General features: G+C 39.9%; 1 protein-coding gene across 1 annotated transcript in view; it reads right to left on the reverse strand.

Annotated features, from left to right (window-relative positions):
* The window catches only part of mib1 (MIB E3 ubiquitin protein ligase 1), a 44,758-nt gene extending 25,222 nt beyond the window's left edge, over positions 1 to 19,536 (reverse strand). Inside the window, exons 1-12 of the mRNA XM_079452841.1 lie at positions 18,325 to 19,536; positions 17,672 to 17,843; positions 15,779 to 15,908; positions 14,967 to 15,071; positions 14,297 to 14,363; positions 13,673 to 13,877; positions 12,375 to 12,558; positions 10,993 to 11,137; positions 8,984 to 9,117; positions 7,465 to 7,572; positions 4,520 to 4,717; positions 3,820 to 3,971 (exon numbers count right to left, since the gene is read on the reverse strand). Of these exons, the coding sequence (XP_079308967.1) occupies positions 3,820 to 3,971; positions 4,520 to 4,717; positions 7,465 to 7,572; positions 8,984 to 9,117; positions 10,993 to 11,137; positions 12,375 to 12,558; positions 13,673 to 13,877; positions 14,297 to 14,363; positions 14,967 to 15,071; positions 15,779 to 15,908; positions 17,672 to 17,843; positions 18,325 to 18,553 (1,829 nt within the window). The 5' untranslated portion in view covers positions 18,554 to 19,536. The remainder of the gene's footprint in view (positions 1 to 3,819; positions 3,972 to 4,519; positions 4,718 to 7,464; positions 7,573 to 8,983; positions 9,118 to 10,992; positions 11,138 to 12,374; positions 12,559 to 13,672; positions 13,878 to 14,296; positions 14,364 to 14,966; positions 15,072 to 15,778; positions 15,909 to 17,671; positions 17,844 to 18,324) is intronic.
* Between the last annotated feature and the right edge of the window lie 217 nt (positions 19,537 to 19,753).

A 19,753-nucleotide genomic window follows, 5' to 3' on the forward strand; every position in this document is an offset into this window, starting at 1 on the left:
AGTTTATAAGCCATACCGGGAAATTTCATCTGATGAAATGATGTATGCCTCACAAAGGTCACGACACAGGGTCACAGAAGCTGTTACATCTTGGTGTCATTACCGGTGAACCACAATGCTTTGCTAAAGCTGGTAAAATGGAACCAAATCACCTCTTCAATGGATTTGGTCCCCTTCAACCAGCTGTAGCTATGCTTTGATGACAACATGAATAGTCATTAGTCAACCTTGTCTCATTTGCTTCTGCAGGAAATTGTAATTCATGACACTTTGACAAAGCTGTTTTCAATAAACCTTGATATAAAGCATTGTGACTGCCTTTTTTTACAAGCATAGAAAGATTAACTGAAAAGTATTTTCTGTATTTAGAAATAAAATTTTATAAGTAACAAAAAACTATTCTGATTAAATACGGACCATTGATTGTTACTTTTCTGCAAGAAAAGATGTGTTAAATTCCCAGGGTATTATACCAATATCAGCAGCGACCATCAGAAAGCAGGCAAGGAGACAGAGCGCTAAAACGAACATGTGGTAATGTAGTGGGGGTGTAAAGACAGTGGACTGTCTGTGGGGAAAAGACAGTGGACTGACATCTACATATCTGGCTATAGGAAAAAAGAGAGCGCACAATAAAGTCAGAAAGAGTGAAGGAGAGGGGTTGCAGCATGAGCTCACTGCGACACATGTGGGATCGGTAGCCCGGCTGCTTTACGTTAACCCTCCTTTGCAGGTGTACAGGGGAGTATAGATGAAGGCCAGATCCATAAGAGAGTGGGGGGGTTGTACACACAAATCACACACCGAGAGATTCCACCAATTATGGCCCCCTGACGCAGCGCAGGGATGTGCTGTGAACCACCCTCTCCTCTGCATCACAGCAGCATCCTTCTCTCAGTCTATCGGATTGCACCGCTGCATCATAATTTCTCAGAAAAATACATGCTGCACCTATATCCACATCACACAGCAGTTTATATTCAGGGGTAGTTGACATTAAATAAACATTTCCATGAACGCTTCGCTGTTTTTCCACTATGTTTTAATCCTCACATAGCTTTCATGCTGTTATAAAGTAAAGACAATCGTTTAAAGTTCCATGCCAGCTACCCACACCAAGGTCCTCACAATCAAGAGAGATTTACACATTAGCAAAAAAAGTCGGTACGTATTCTGACTTCATTCCACCAATTACAAAAAATAATGAATGCACCTAACAATCTGGCATCAACTGAGGCACAAACAGCTCATAATAATCTGCACAGTTAATTTCCTTTCAAATTTCTCAACGGACACATAAAACACCTTATTAACCAATTGTTTTCATTAAAATCTATCTCCGTTCCGATCGTACCTGCCTTTGATGCACTGTAGATGTTCCGATTCGCTAAGCTTTCATCTCAGCAGCCATAATAGTTTTGTGGTGGCACACAGTAGCAACTCTTAAGGTGGGACGCCATAAGGCGATTAAGAAACAGGTTGGCCCGTTTGTACTGTAGTAATAGGGCCTGTGCAGTGGAAGCCTCTGCAGGGCCTGTTTGTGAAGTGTGTTATGAGTCATGGGCTATTAATCGTACTGTTTACAGTTCTGGAGCACAACCGCCTTCCAGCAGCCATCCAGAGAGCCACTGAGAGGAACCAGTCCTGCTCTCAGCCTGGGACGGTCATAAACACACAAGAAGAGACAAACACTGCCAACATCCCGAGGATTCAAACTCGTAATATATAGACAGGTAAAAGAATATCAATAAAATAATTGGCTACATTCATGTGAGATTAAAGAAGTTTGTTCCACTTTTACCTCCAGACAAATGGTCAATGTGTATTTGAGTTTAAAATATGTTTCTGTGAGTTTTGACAACCAGCTTAGTGGTGAAAATGTGAAGAATGGAGCGCATACACATACCATAACAGAGTACTGCAGATCGCTGAAAGCCAAGTGAGTCTATAGATTTGTCTGACTGTTTGAAATTCCTGTTTAACGTTTAACTTTTCACCCGGCCGGCACTGAAGCCCACCAGGGATGCAACAGTTGGGACAGTGAATACAGATGTAGATCACGATGTTAAGAATGTTAGGAGGACATGTAGGGATGAGAATAGAAAAACTATTTTCTTGCACCATTTGAACAAGCTGTAGAACATTATCCGAGGAGATAAATAAAGCCTACTTCTAATATTTACAGGGATATTAAGACATGTACATAAATATGATTACATAGGAAATAATTCTGAATTGTAGCACAAAAAAAGAACAACATTGTGGTTTAAGGGTTCCTACAACTTTAATGAGTTACCCAGTCAAAAGAATTAAAGATATTTGTTGTGCTGATTTTTATTTGCATGCCAGGTACAAATCCTTAAAATTAATTGAATCACTATTCTAAATAAAAATACAAATGTCTACAAATGTGAGAACATTTATGTTAATAATTTAAATGAATATAAAATAAATAAACGTAGCTGAAGTGATATACACTACAATCCAAATCATTCTAAAATCCTACAACACTTCCAGATTATTTTACTAATCTTCTAAGAAATTAAATGATTAATTTAAAAACGTTAAAATTAATAAAACGTTTTTACAGATAATCTCCCATATCAACTACCAATATAACAAATAGAAAATAGAACCAGCAGTTTTAAAATATAAACTGGCTTATAAACCTTTACACCTCAGACCACATCTTTACTAACCCCACTAAGTGACGGATAGATGTGGTTTGCAACCGATCAGGGCTCACCTCCAAGCATCAGGTGCAAATCGTCACTGGATTATAAATCAGTTTTTATACAGCAAAAGACAAGAGAAAAGCTCAGAACAAGCCTTGAAACCTATCAAGTCACTACAAAGAGCTAGTTTATCTTAAAGTGTTGGGACTAAAGGTGGCTTTGGCTCAGACCAGTGTGCTGTTCAGAAGACTGAAGCAGTGGGAGCTCATGCAAGAAATGCAAGTAAATGGTGAGCTGGAGGAGAGCGATATATCTCTAAGATTTTTTGATGGTAAAGGGAAACGTTCTGCTCCAAAGCAAGGCTTTCCTGTACAAGTCAGCTATAAATTCTGACTGAGCGCAGTTCTTCATCTATAAAGTCAATAAAGAGGATCCTAACGTTGCCACTGAAAGATTAAAGTAAAGATTGATCATTTTAAATTTGGAGATGAACTATGCACTAAAATTACAGTCATATAAATGCAAGCCTGCATGACAGGAACATTACCTAATAAAACATTATATCAATTTTATTATTAATGTAACTGTTTATGGAAATGATTGTCTGAGATAATCTAAAGAACTGTTTCCTCGGAGCACTGCCCACGAGGCTATCGGTTCTAACACGTGGCGCTGTTGCGCATGAGGTGACTACGGTTAGATTCCCATCCTTTCCTGATCTAATTTCGCTCACCCACTTTGCTTCCTGTCCTCTCACTAAACTATACAAATAAAAAAAGTGTTGCCTTGTCACGAGATAATGAATATTATACCAGCATCGAAGTATCCCCAAAGGTCAGCAATCTACAATTACCAGCTAAAGAATAAAACAAAAACTCACTAGATTTCAGTTTTGATAATGGATATTTGCTCAGCAGCATTTATGAAGTCACAGTGTTAAACAAAGCAGTAAAGATGAAATGACTCACTTGCAGTGTCTAACTACAATTGTAACCCCTCAAATAGAAGGTGAAATGTATTTTATATTTAGAATTCAGAGACATATAAATTCTCACTGAACACATGGGCCCAGAAGCTTAAGTTATGACACGTACGACAAGATGTTTTTTGTTCCGAAAAAACAGTTAAGTAAACTTTTCCGTACCTGGGGTTCCCTCGCAGAGCAGCATGGTGAAGCGCGTTGAAACCGTTGTTGTTGGTAATTGTGACATCAGCACCAGCTTCCAGCAGTACAGAGAGCATGTCATCCCTCTTCTTGCTGATGGCATCATGCAGGGGTGTGTCTCCCTCGGAGTCCTGCAGGGGGCAGCAATAAATGATACACTCCTTTATCAAGCATGAAATGTTGATAAATGCATAGCAGCATTTTGAAGCTGAACTTCAGAATGATAAAGGCCAAAAATGGCATGTTCATTGTCACTCTTGTTTCTCCTTTCGGAGCAAGTGATGTACTGGAATCATAGAATTGACAGAAATATGCTGAAATATTTAAATGATCAACAAGTATGATAATAAATTCTAGAGATCCATGGTGATGTTTAATCTACAGCAGTTTATTTAGCTCTAGGACTGCATGTTTCAGAAATTGCAAAATGCCACAAATCAGTAGTTTGACTAATTTGATTCAATTTTAGTAAAGGGCTGCAGAAATAAAAACACTCTTATTAAAAACACAATTATTCTCCATAAAGGTATACAAACAACTTTATATATGTCAAGCAACTTTTGCTTCCCCATTTTAATTTGACTTTTGCCTCTTCTCACTTCTGTCCTTTTTTTCACATTTTATGTGTTTTAAGAGTACCGAAACGTCATCGATAAAAAAACACTCTAAGACAGTTCACCTGCAGACTGGGGTGGCAGCCAAAGTCAAGCAACGTCTTCACCACCTGTAGGTGGCCCTTGTTGACAGCAATGTGAAGGGGCGTCTGTCTGCGCTTGTTTCTGGCATTCAGGTCAGCCCCGCCTCGATGCAACACCTCGATGACGGAACCCTCATCCCCAAAGGCTGCGTGATGGACAGCTCTGTCTCCGTCTTTATCCTGCAGGAGCCACATGTCAATCAATGTAAGCATCTCCATTCAAATCACAGTTTGACTCCAGTGTCTAGCTTGAATGCTTTTATAAGTCCAACAGGCCTAGAAAAGTTAAATGCTGAGTAATGTTTATGGACAAAGCCATTACTCAAGCAACTGCCTTATAATGCTAGAAATCTTCTGCCTTATTAATCAGAGGTTAAAAGAGATTTGCTTCCATAAATTAGACTGCATAATGTAATCTGTCCTCTGGCTGAAGAACTTCATGGAATCTAAAGAAATTGGCAAGTAGCTGTGTCAACCGCAATTAAGCAAAGTTTATACACATGACCAATCCGAAATTCAGAAAAACTGTAACAGAACTGTTGACATTAAGAGTGAAAAAAAACAATCATAAACTAGTTCTGTTCCAAAAGACTGACATTTCTGACATTTTGCAGATTTAAAATCAGAACATTTCATATTTGATTTTCATCCATGGTACGCACCTGACCATTTTTCACCTTCACGGTTCTCTGCGATTAACAATTATTTTGCTGTTACACACAATTCGTAACAGACAACCAAGCAAAAGCAATAAAAAGGAAAAAGTGATATGTGACGGGCTGCAATCAAAGCTAACAGCATTCACAACAGCATGTATGATCTTCCATCAGACGACAGGACATAAATATTCCTGCTTGATTGTGAGCAGAGAACCCTTGACGTGGCTGGAATAACAATGCCTGTGTTCCTAGTATCCCTGTTTTTCCCCTCTCTGTGTACATAAGTAAACAGTAGCGGCGCTGACTGCAGGCTAACTTTATCCTCATAATACGGGAATTGGGAGTTCAGCTAACTCCTTTATGTCAATACGCCTCTGATGTACAAACATTAAAAGAACTGTTCCGTTTATTATTCTCTCTACAGTAATTCAAGCCTAAAACCTCCCCAAACAATACTAACATGGATATACACAGAGCTGTAGGGAAAGGGGCTACTCACATGAAAAAGTGTTTTACTTCAACAGTGTGCCCGATCAGTATTGAAAATGTGCTGTAGATGTAAAGTTTGTTTGATAATGTCATTGAACTAACCATTTCTAATAGTCGATCTTTTTAAAAATACATGTGCACATCAAAGATTATACTTTAAGGGGAAGTGCAATGGTGTTTCATGCATTCTGACTTCTTTAAACTAGCTTAAACATGCCGTCTTCTCTTGCTTGACATGGAAGTATGACGTAGTATTACCGTGCTCGAAACACTCCCCCAACATTCCTATAGGTTTTGGAAAGTTTTTTAAGAACGTGAAAATTGGTTTCGTAACAATTCTCCCAGAAAAGCACACCAACACGTCAACCCGCCAGAGCGAGAAGAGCACGCCCACCTGTCAACCAAGGAGAGTGGGAGAAGGGGCTTGCATACACGTCAACCAGCTGGAGCAAGAGCGAGAGAGCAATGCGTTCACGAAGATCCGCTGTGTTTGTTTGTTCACAGCATTTCGATGAGGATATAACGCTGGATTTGGAGATCGTTTGAAACTGATAGATGGAGCGGTCTCAGCTCTAAAAGATGCCGGATATGAACCGCACAAGTTAACTGAAACCGAGTCATATTTCTGCAGCGTTTCCCATTAATTAATTAGACTGGGGGCCCGCCTACACACTGCAGTGTGCGCGCTGTAGTTTTAACACTGTGTTACAGCAACAGTGTATTCTCTCATATTTCTGAATTGTCTGTGCTATACGCAATCTACATTAAAACTATTCAAATCAGAAAAGCGCTCATAACACAACAACACACTACAAAGGCAGTGAAGGCTGTGTGCTGCATGAGACAAACAAGTAGGCAAATATAGCCAAAATCACCCCACATATCAGCTCTTCAATGTAAATGTATGGGGATTATGTCAGACGATGTCATGTTTATAAATCAGGATTTTAGCGGCAGTTAAACAGCTGGTTGGATTAAACATGAGATGTTATCGAGTCGTGTTTAATCAATATTTTATACTTTTATGTCTGACAACAGAACAGATAATATGTGAAAATAGCATTCAGCTGTGCTAAAATACTATATAATGTTATTAGAGTGTAAAAGCAAAACCGATTTCAGGTGGCAAAACTAGGCCAAACACAAACACGAGTCAGGACATGACGACATCACACATATGCTGATTAGTGCGTGACGTCATCAGCGCCACAGTCTTTTAAAATCCAGTGCTACGCACTGGTCTGTGTTTTGTTGGGAATGGGTCTGCATGTGCTTTAGTTACATTTACACATTTGGTAGACACTTATCCGAAGAGACATACATTGCATGATACTTTGTATTTGAGTATGTGAAAACCCTGGCATTGAATCCATGACCTTGGCGTTGCTAGCCCCATGCTTTAACACTGAGCTACAGCATGTGTCATATGTTTTTCGGAAATGATCATACAGCTGTATCTGTCTTTTATAAATGTGAACAAACTAAAGACCCTACAGATATTTGAAGGATACGATACTTATCTATAAATACTCAAGACTAACATATGCAGAAACTGTCTGAGTTACAGCCACTTTGTTACCTTGTCGGCAGCCGCAGAACTGAACTTCGTTCATGCTGGTAAACCAGCTTCACAAGGTTTACATATAATATAACAAAAACTTCAGCCGGAGACAACTGACAGAATATTATAAGTTCCCTGGCTCTATGTGCAATAAACTTAAAAAGAAGCAGACAATATTGATCTGAGGTGAAAGGAGATGAATTTGATGCAGTACATACCTCAGCCTCCAGGTCTACATTATGTTTCAGCAGCAGTCTGAGGACATCCACATGGCCATTCTGGCTGGCAGCCTGCATGGCAGTGTGTCCTGCACACTGCCCGTTCACCTGGAAACAAAATACATGGTTCACTGCATCTGTCTCTCTGATTGTGCTTTTGCAATGGTGTCATTTTTAAAAGCGTGTGTGATCAGGAATGCACAAGTATGCATGAGCGTCTGTGTATGATTTGCAGCATTGCGGTAAGTTCACCAGTGTGCAAGGACATGAATATTAATGCTGAAGTCCCTGGAGTATTTGCAGGACATGTCTTGTCGTGCCGAGCAAATCATTTGGCTGGTCATCCATGCCAATCTGACTACGCTTCCTCTCTCTCTGCTTTAAGCAATTACTTCAGTGAGGGGTGTCAGGGCACAGGGCCAGCCCTGGCACCAACACTGGAGAGGCAAAGACTTATAAAAAGCACTTTGAAAGCATCAAAAAGAAATCCTAAGCTTTGGGATTTCCTTCTATTAAATACTTTTTGTCCAAATCTTTTTGTCTTTCACACAAAATGTCAAATGGTTTTGTAAACCATGAGGCGAAGTGAATTATGACAGTTTCATTTTTGTGAACTTTACAAAGTGATTATTACATGAGTTATTTATAAGGGCATTTATTTATTATTTATAGAGCTCAAACAGTAGAGCAAGATACTACAGATCCCAAGATTATGAATCTGACCCTCAGGGGAAATAAACTGGAAGGAACTTATTCATTTGGCAGAAATTGCATACGGTATACATGTAAATACAAATTAGAACTGTGAATCTATTAAATTCATTAAATTACATAACACAATGACTGATGAAATTAACTTCAAATAATCACATCAATATTTGCTAATAAGACAGTGTTACTTTGAGAAACAGTAGGTTCCAGGTAAACTGATGCTGCCTTGTTCCTTCGTGCATCTGAGCAATACTTTGAGAATGTAAGTGACCCGAGCCCCAGCTGCTGGCACACTCAAGACTAAGGTAGCACTACCTTTCTCAAACTGTTCAGTTTCACACAGAGCAAGGGAAATCTCATACACATAAGAGCAGCCATCATTCTTTGATTGTGCGTTTGATCTGATATGATAGACTCCAGCAAAAAAGCTGCTACAGTTCAAAGGAAACTTGTTACAAATTAGAAGCAGTTCTGGGGTCTGAACGCTTTCAGGCTGCATGACAGTAAAACCAAAGTCCTGATGGCTACATATGTTTCTTAATTCTCAATTAACTAGTTCTTTCTAAATTGATCTGGTTAAACAAGGACTTTTCAAGGCCGACATGAAAATGTGCATTAATGGGGGGAAAAACTCTTAGTTGATTTAAACATGGTAACGTATTATTTTGGGTATGATTGGTAGCTGAAAGCAGTATCAAATTAGTCACAATATTATGTGTTGACTATTTTCCAAGATTGGAATTTGAACTGTTAAAATCGGTTTGATGTAACTAAAGGCATTGGCAAGAAATACAACAAGAGCTCTTACATCTACATCGGCTCTCTTCAGAATGTCCTCCACTTTAGCCAGGTCACCATTAGCAGCAGCCTTCACCAACTCTTCATTGATGTCTCCCGACTCCTGAGTCTCAAAGAGCTTTTTGAGGAGTTGAGACAGGCGCTCTGTGGGCACAGAAGGACTCATGTCAGGCACAATGCAGCAATACTCACAGATATAGACTGTTTGGTTGACTTTAATATGCTATTTTGACTAGGGATGCACCGAATGCTTGGCAACCGAACATATTAGTCAGAAATTAAAAAAAAAAACGAAAATGACATGTGATATGTGATATGATCAAGCTGCAACCACCACGCGAGAGAGACGTGGACGCTATATTAATGCAGCAAACATGTCAGCAGTGTGTGGAGCATTTTAAAGTGTCAGAGAAAGACACGGCACGGGACTTGCCGCACGAGAGTAAATTTCTGAATGATAGTGTCTTTACTAACTTGTGTACTTCAGACTGGATCAGAACTTTCCCGGAGATCCTTATTTGGTGTCTTTAGTCTATGCGTCATTTCGTCACACAAAATGACAAGGATCCAGCTGCTAGCTAGCGTGTGGCTGCACGAGTGACGAGTGATTTGTAGCATATACTCACAACTGTTGGGTAGGATTTTATACAACTTTTAGTATTATTTATGGCGGCGTTAAGTACTTTTACTTTTAAACGGCAAGCAGCGTTGACATCTGGGGATTCATCAGTTGTGAAAAACAAACATACGAAATGACAACAGTTTTCAGAGAAAAAGTGAATGTGATTGGACTCGTGCGAAAAAAAGAATTAATATTGGCAAGACATTTCAAAGGTGGCGTGAACTCTGAAAGGATTAAAAACGGATGCAGGCACGACATTTCAATATATAACTCAAAAACCGTTATGCCTTATGGCAAGGCTTTGCATATAGTATATATAGTTGTATGATGCACAATGACCGTACTTGTCAGCATTCAAGACCTGTGTTCGGGATCTTCTGTCCGGTTCGCATTATGGTAGGTTTCAATAGAGAACAAAACTGGAGACTCCCGGCCAAAACGGCAGGTATAGAAATGACCCAGCACCTAAAATAATACCAAAACATTCCAACACAGCCTCCATTTGTGCTATTTGGTTCTATTTATGTTTTATATCATCTGCCATGTTATCTGTGTTTATTATGCGCTGATGTACAGTGAAGATTCTCACCGGTGCACTGTCACAGGCCACAACTAAAAATACATCAGACTAATCCGCACAGTTGAGCAGTGCCGACTCACAACTCACGTGAAGAAAATACCTCTGCACATCACCTGCAGTAGCAATTACAAACTGAGACAATCCTACGTAGTGCCGCTTTAAGCCAGGACGATGCCTTAGTTCAGTTACTTTTAAGATATTTCAGGGCAAGTTATATTCAGTTAAGACAGTTTCTTGAAGATAATGTGTGACTACTGGTGATCGCAACGCAGCTTTTGTGTCAGAAATCATGCTGGCAAAACATATGCTTTGCGTGCCGGACATGAGCGCACCATCAGCCGTCAGAGAGCATCCAGCCTTTGCTGTCATTTTGGAGAAAAGACGTATGGAAATTAAAACGAAAGCATCAGCAGGTCATCTACATTAATTTTAGTGACCGAGAACACTGCAGCGCGCAGACTTAAAATAAACATACGGTTATTGTTATAGTTCGCTGGTGTGGACGCAAATATAGTTATAGTTACAGTTATCATTATAATGTGAACGGCCCTTTAAGCCTTGTCTGTGAAACCAGGCCATATTCTATTATATTGAAAAGCAAGACAAAATATAATCATAATATACATTCAGTTTATGCAATAGTGGAATAATTGGCTAAATAAATAGAATACGAAAAGCCAGGTTTGGTGTTCAGTATTCGGCAAAGTGTTTCAATTTTTATTCGGCTTCGGCCAAGAATTTATTCCGGTGCATCCCTAAATTTGACTTGTTTCAACCCACTGGCATGCATGTTAACATGCTTGTGCAAGTGTAATACCTCCAGATGCATTGGTAACAGCAGAGCCAGAAGGTGCCACTTTAGTGACAGCAGCTGGATTGTACGTCCAGGATGTCCCACACACTTCGACTTTCAGGTCACTGTCCGAGTAGATCTGCTGCACTCTACCCACCTTTCCAAGGGTCTGCACAAAAAATACAGATAACTTAACAGTAGTCCAATTATAGACAAGCTTCAAATGGGGACTCATTTTACAATGTACATCCTGCTGTTAGTGTAAGATTTTTGACACTAATCTATTTTTGCAGTATGTTTTCAGTAATATCACACTATACACTATGTGGTGGTTTCCCGAACAAGGATTAGCTTACATGGGCAGTTCTTAGTCGGTTTATAGTAAAAAAGCACACTTTAGCTGCAATTAAAGGAAGCCACAACAACTAAAACAAATGCAGATACTGGCTTGAATTTATTATGTTGTTTCTCTCAAAGTTCATCATGCAACAACTGGTTTGTGTACAAGAATGTTTGTGTGCTGGTGCACAGGTACAACGTTCCTCTGACAGCACCATCCTAAGCACCACAGAAGAAGAGAGAGGGAAGTGGAAGTCAGGGAGAAAATCAATAAGCGTAAGGTCTGGTTTTTAAAATTGAGATTGAGAAGAAAAAAAATTGAGAAAATTGGCTCATTTAAAGAGAATACCCAAAGGCTCCCATGCTTGCAGGACTATTTCTCATCTCTACTGCTTATAACTGAAGCTATTGGAATTCTGTTAAGCTTTGTCCATCGAGGAAAACAAAAGGGAGGTGTTCCAAGAAATATAAACAACATACAGGGCCAAAGCCAGTTGTAGCTTTCCAGTGCTTTTGAAGGCAGAGCTGCTTGAAACAGCCGTAGATAGAATAAAACAAATGTCCAATTGGTAGAGGGTTGCCAATGGCTGCAGTTTAATGCTCATCACCCTTTAAAACCCAGTCACACTGGGTCTTTATAGATTATTATGTGCTCTCATCAATGCTTGCTTTTACTGGCCATTTTATTTGTGGGCAAAACAGAGACATTTAACACGTCTGGGAGGAGTAAATGTCCTTTTACTGAATAATGACCACTGGAGTGGGCTCCAGTGTATTATGTAATTGAAAAAGGATGTTATTTAGCATATCATTTTCAGTTCAAACTGGGGTCAAATTTCTTAATACAAATTTTTTTTTAAACGAAATTATCACTTGCATCCTAGCATCTAGTGCTTTAACACTGTGCTATGGTGCTCATTCAAGTGACAAGTCTTGTTTCATAAGATCTGATTTGTTTAGAATTTATCTGCCTTACCAAAAGAAAATACAAAGCATCTAAAAGACTCTGCAAGGGGTAAAAATATAAACACTCTGTAATGACTACAGATAAAGCAGGTGATGCTTACAGGCAGCATAGCTTCTGCCCACTCTCCATGTCCTCTCTGGAGCAGTTTGATACGCTCAATGTCAAAGCAGATCTGGACCAGATCTCCCACCATGAACTGAGAGCTACCCCCCTCAGCACCGGCAGCCACCTCTCCACTGCGCACCACGTTTGCCTTGGTGAGTACCGCCGGGTTAAATGTCCACCTAGGGCATACACGAGGGTCAAATAGATGACAAACGTAAAATCATTGGGTGACAAGTTCAGCTGTTTCCTGAGAGGTTAACATTGACAATGAATAACAATAATAATATAACAGGACAAATGGAGACTGACCAAAAAACAGATAATGACAGATTAAAAGAGAAATAAATAAGATTAAAGCCTTATGTCATCTATTTATATGAATATTTATGGTAATTCTGATTAATCATTTTTATGTTAGGATAAAGAATATTAAGTAACATGTCACTTTGCACTGAGGAAATTATTTCAAGATCCATGCATGTCTCATAGTGAGGGGTCATTTGATTTCTGAAGTATCTACTATAGCGTTTTAAAAAGTAAATATTCCTCGATTTTTATGGTCCTATTTTGGTTTATGTACTGTCCAACAACAAGTTTACGTACATACAAGGTATAAAAACACTTAATTTGTTATAATAGACGTTTTTTTTATACTCTTGACTGACTGTAATGATCAGTTCGGCGAATCCCCCTCCTTTTCGACAGCCTACTCAGATCTGATTGGTCAGATGGTCTAGTCTGCTTTGATTGGTCTACCGCGAATTGGGCTCACGAGCTTCATTGTTTGGGGGAGAAGAGTGATGTTTTCGTGGGCCGTCCTAGCAAATTGTAGGCGTTGACTATATGTAGTGACGTAAATCCGTAGCAGTTCGCAAATAGGACTAGGGCACAGCACTTTGCGTGATTCAGAGTGGACTGGCGCTTTTTTTTTACAGTGCATTACTGCAGATAAGGTGCCTTGCTCAAGGGCACTTCAGTCATGACCTGCTGGCACTGAGATTCAAACCGGCAACCTTCTGATCACAAGCCCAACTCTCTAACCACCAGGCCACAGCTGACCCACTTCGAAATTTACGTACAGTTAATGCGTACATTCCCACATGGCAAGATTACACACTGCGTGAAAAGTAATTTGCATAATCTCGTAATATGTACTCTTTAAACTTCATCTATAAGATATTCACATGGCTATTATTTTTAATAATTCCACTAAAAAAAACTAATGAGGTGATAATATAACTGTCCAATGATATATCGTGTCATTTGTCTTTGCTAAGGTGCTGCCTGGCTGACCTGTTTCCACTAGGGTACTGCACGACAATGTCATGATCTTCATCGATGCCACAAACTGTGCCTGTGGTGGTGAGTGTTTCAAACATGCCATCTGTCCAGCCTCCGTGCCCATGCTGCAGTGACTGAACGATCTCCAGATCCAGATCAATGTTGACTAAGTCTCCAATCTGCAGACCTCCTGGGTTCCTGTTGCCATTTTGCTCACCTTTAGAAAAATCACAGTAGAGGCAAAGTTGAGATGATCAAAACAGAATTTCTTTAACAGAACAACTAAAAAAGTATATGTAAGGAAATGCAACTTTGCATTACATCTTGAGTTTTGAGATGACATTTAAGTTTGGCATTCTTGTATTAAGCCTTGTGTTATTGGCAGGGATTACAAAAAGTCAATTATGGACCAGATTCAAAAGAGCTTTCAAAAAGGAATGCTACTGAAGTTTGAAAACCTGTCTCTCCACACCATCTAGTGCTGACATCTAGTGGACGCATTTCATAGAATTCACTGAATGAGGGTGGAATTGAGGATTTCACCTTGACCCATACGACTTTGATATCTCTCTGAAACATACTGTGAAGCTACGGAGTTGATACATTTTGACAATCTATTACAATGTCATTGCTTACCCAACACTGGACAGTGGTCCCTGTAAAACGTGCCTCCTTTGGCATCTTGCACACATTTTAGATCGGACTAAAGAAGAAAAAGACAGTTATTTATGAGACATTTGTTCACAAACGCTTTGACCGCATAACAACAAAATGTAATGCATCTTGTTAGTCTAAAACTAAACAGCATACACAGCATAAACAGCCCTCTCTGTGATCCAGTTATCTGCATTTCATCCTCTTTTTTCAGATCAAATTATAATTCCAGTGGCAGATGGCTGCGCACACCCTCAGGATGTATTGCAATAACAGACAAAAGCCACCCAACCACATAACGATTGGCTGATTCAGACATTGCAGAAAGTCTCTCAGCCAATGAACGAACAGCCCATGACTTCAATGACCGAGGCACACTTTCTGCCTGCCGTACCCCCTGATCGCTTTGCCTTTGGTCTATATGATGATTCTCCTCTTGTTAAGACACAGAGAGGGAACAGACGTCTTTTATCATGTAGATAGCTCATCCAGCTGCCCCTAACAATGACTGCCCTGCACATGGTTCCTTGTAAAGAAGTCTGTTTCACGGGACAGAAAGTCTGTGTGTGTGGTGTTTTGAGGGGGTGGATGGCTACACAAAAGGCCAAACAAACTGCAGTCTTTTGTGTGCGTAGAGGTCGGGGTGGCTCACCATGCCCTCAAATCCCACTCTGTAAAGGTTCTTGGCCCCGTTGTCCCAGAGGACGTAGGCTGCACTGTGGGGGCTGGTAGCACTCCAGTCCTGGATCTCTGTCACCTGAAAGAGAGAATGATGTTAAAGACGAGCAAGAGAAAAGGATGCAGAGAAGATAAAGCACGTGTGAGAATTGCAGAAGGCTGTTACTCTTTGAAATTGCAATGGTTATTGAACATCCCACACTCCAGTAACAACTACACTCAGGATCATTCAGCAAGCAAAGGACCGCAAACATCTTATTAAAGACTATGGATTGTGGAACTAGACATGTGCCTTCGTTAAAAGTTGCAATTAAAGGGATAATTCACCCAAACATTTACTCACTCCAGATCTGTTTGATTACAAGCATTCTATCCAAATATCATTGTATGCTCAGAACAAATACATTCATACAGATTTGGAACAATTTTGGGTGGAAAATCCCTTTAACATTTTAAATCAGGGACAGTTCATGAAAAAAAGTCTTACTATTGGAATAGAATTTTAGAAACAGTTTTATACCCAAAATTTGTTCTGACTGACTCACCTTCTCTCAGAAGTTAGAAATTAATGAAGAGTAACATTCAGCCAATAAAAGGTATTTTTATATTAATACAGCAAGCACTTATGGGGAAGGATTTGTGTGTGAAAATGATCTTAGTAAAACCGAATTGCATTTGCACATTTTGCTCCAGTGGACATGCTAGAGCAATAGACACTGCAGCGTTTTGGAGAAACACAGTTCATGTGATGAGAAAATAGCAAAGCTGAACATGTTGAGGAATTACCTTCCCTCTTCTGCCATTCCCACCATCCTGATCCTCCCACTGCCAATCCACTCCACGAACTACCCGTCCACCTGCAAAGATGCCTCGGGCTGTGATCTTCTTAGACTTTCGACGAGATTCCAGAAGAACTCTGTGTACACACATACAAGCACATTACTACAGACAAAATTAAAAATAGATCAAGCGATCAGAAGCAGAGAAATGGCTGCTTTGGAACTGAAAGTAGTATTAGACAAACAATGACCTAATTAATTAAGTTTGAGGTGGATAAAACAGTTATCAGAGAACAACTTCCTGCAATGCTACATCTCACAAACGGCTTTGAGACCAAAAAGCCCCAAACTCTGAATCAAGAGCCAACCAAGGTTGCCAACATATAAACACTACATGTCTCACATGCAAGACTTTCTAGACCATCAGCCTAGTGATCCATTCAATGGGGGACAACAAACAACAGTTCTCCGAGTCCATTAAAAGCTGACAGATGTACTACCTTTGGGTTTGAAAGGACAGAATAAGCAACTGGAAACCAAAACATAAAACGGCAGATGCCAAAGAAAACACCCAGCAGCATCAAAGCAAAGCCTGACTTCTTCACTGTCTTTGTCATCTGTACCGCAGGAATCATGCTCACCAGAGAAAGAGTCACACTTATTTAAAAGGGGACCAGCTGTTGAGCTGACCTATTGTTTCTTTCAGCTCATGTTGAGGGCAGTTATGGATGGCTGCCACGAGAGACGTCTTAACAACTGCGAGACTTCTTAATAGCCTAACCATATGGAGACAATGAAAGATATTACTGAAACCGGTAAAGGGAATAGATGGCAACTCTAGACACAAAATAGCAGCTTGGTATTTCATATAAAAATGTGTGTGTGTATATATATTATATATATATATATATGTGTGTGTACTAGGCTAGCATAAGGCTAGTATTAAAGGCAATTCTTCTTTTTATAAATAAGGCTAGTATTAAAGGCAATTCTTCTTTTTATAAATAGCCAACATCTATCCTGCAGGCATTGTAAAGTGTAAATACTATAATTATACCCCCCAAAATCATTTAATCAGATAATAACATTATTAATATTAACACATTATTTTTTGGTCCTCAAAGCAATTTTACATTTGCAACTCTGACCTACATTTTATGACCATTTCAGATATGTTTCTAAACTCTGGTCTCCAAAGTTAAGATAGGTCATATGGTCCATAAAAGACACTTGGTAGATGACGAACAGGGTACATCGTTCCCAAAGACCAGCAACCAAATAAAGATCTGTGAGCTAGCTTGAATATCACATTTTAATCTCAAGTTCAGTCCAACACAGACCTGCCCAAGCATCCACATTTCTTTATTTACTTCCCTCAAAAGGAGTTGTGCTAACACAAGTCTCACACGTCGATCCACACACTGACTGGTGATGCAACATTATACTATATTCTGTATTCTCTCTAAACTCCAGCCAGCGAAGGAGTGGCTGTTTCCTAGCAACAATAGAACATAAATGAAGGAAATGCCGCATGCCTAAATAACTAAAACTTCCCAAAGAAGCTACCTCAAGCCCACATACTCACTTCTAGGGCTGTTGAAAATATCGATATGGCAATACATCGTCATGAGTTCCTGACGATGCGTGCAACGATACATCAGCCTCCGTATCAATTCTGCAGCACTTTGGAAATTAGCCAATTATTATGCAAAGAATGTTGTGTAACATTTATTAGTGGTGTAAAGGATCTGAACAAAAGGAAATAGTTTCTGCTTCATATCAGTCATATAAGAAATATAATAAAAAAATGCACCTGTATCAGGATATGTATCGCACCATCGCCGTTTAATGGGATGCTTATCGTATTGTGAAGTTGTGGGCAATACACAGCCCTACTCACCTCTCACTACCAGGGGTGGTGATGCGATAGAACCTGTGGCGCAAGTGGTGCTTGTCACCATGGTAACAGGTAGTGCAGAGGTCATAGTTGGTGCACTCAGCACATTTCCATCGGATCCCGATGATGGGCTGCTGCCGACAGGTGTCACACATGGTGCCATCATGCTTGATTCCTGTAACGTTGTAAATGAGCAGCTTCCTTCACTTATTTCATCAAGAATGGCCATCTATACACCACATTGTTCCTATATCTATTAAAGCATGGTCTTTATATAAGATGTGTTCATTCAAATATACACAAAAAGGCACATCAAACAGTTTTGAAAAGTTGCCATGCCCTACAGTATTAAAAAGCATTATTGTGCATGCTGTGTTCAGACCTAGTTTCAATAATTACACAGAACATTTTTATTTTTAGAAACTACTTTCACACAGCAGAGCCATTTTTAAAATTTAAACTGGTGAAGGTTACAAAAACATTTTAAAACATTTGAGAAATTGTGACCAGTTCCAACAGACAAGCAACATTCGCTTATGCAATCGTTTTAAGACAAATACGTGTAAAATGTCTGGCTGACTGAAGAATCCGAATAGACGATACTGTGTACACACACACACGTTTGGTAATTTGGTGGCGTATCGTGCAAGTCTCACCTGTGGGTGCACTGTCTAAGATCCTCACATCATACGCTCCGGAGCAGCGGTAATTGGCAGCCGTGCCGTTATCCCACACAACAACCACCTCCTCCGGGCTCTCAAAACTCCTTACGGTGCCGACGTGCCCCTCTCCTCCGTCCTGTTTACCCCACTTCCAGTCTGGCCCGCGGATAACTCGAGCGCCGACTCCTTCCATCATGACTCGGTTATTCCTACCGGTGGTCATTTACGAGCAAGTATCGCGAAAGAAAAGAATTTAGCTAGCCCTCTAGCCAGCTCTGCTAATAAAGTATTTGAAATCGATGAACTCGCCTCTTCTTACATCTGGGTCAGTGACCGACGAGGAAAGAATAACATATCGATAGTGTCTTAAAAAAGGGGGCCCGTTTTAACGGATTGAATCGCCTCACGACAGTCTTTTAACAGAGAACAATTAAAAACAATGCAAGACCTGGTCGAGCCACAACAACAAGCGAGTTGGTTGGTTGCATACGTTATCAAGTAAAACGTCTCGTAACGTGTCGTTTACAAACCCAAGTTAGCAGAATTAACTTGTTAAGTGTCATTATATCATGCTAAACGTTACATTTCGGTCTCTAACGGCCTGTCTATTAGCGGAGGCTAGTTAGCTAATTTGGGCTAACGTTATAGCTAACCTCCTTAAAGTTGTGAGTATTCAGAAGACGTTAACGAAAACCCTTCTATTTTCTCCAAGGAAACATCCCTCGTGTTTATTAAGAAATTGCAACAAAAATATTGTAACTTTGCAGAATAGCTCGAGAAGCTCAACAGATGGTCCAACTTCGCGTGACGCGATAATGACTGCGCGAGCCGCTCTCCGTTACAAGCTTCTGCAAAATCTCCCAGTGCAGCGTCTCGACTTTAATTACAGAAAATCCTTGAATAAATCCATGTATGTCAAATTAATCGCATTACCTCACGGCTGAAACAAATAACGTTACACACACGCGTCGGTAAACAACAGCCACATATCCACGGAAGACCTTTGTTAGTGCTTTTCCAAAAATTCCACAAACAGGACTCGAAATGTCTTCGTCGCCTAGCGTTACGTGATAAAGCTTGACTGGTGACCTTAAAGCATGTGCAAAAATGTCAAAATAGCTGAAAAGCGCTCTGGTTGGACATTTCATTGGGTTGCGACTGAAGATGAACGCGTCGCCATTATTATCAATCAGAGCTGGAGCCGACGGAGGTGGGATTACTGTTGAGGATCCAAACAGTTCTCGTGGCGTAAATTGACGTCACGTCAGGATTTAAAGCGATATGAGTCCAACCGCTTGTTTCAGTAGCGTGCGGCTTTTTAAAAGACGAATTTATTTTCATGTAGACTTCTCGATTATTGACATCATGTTAAGATATTTATATATGAGGACAATATTTTTATAAAGTATTTTACTTTTTAATT

The sequence above is a fragment of the Barbatula barbatula genome, assembly GCF_947034865.1.
Source record: "Barbatula barbatula genome assembly, chromosome: 3".
Lineage (NCBI taxonomy): Eukaryota > Metazoa > Chordata > Actinopteri > Cypriniformes > Nemacheilidae > Barbatula > Barbatula barbatula.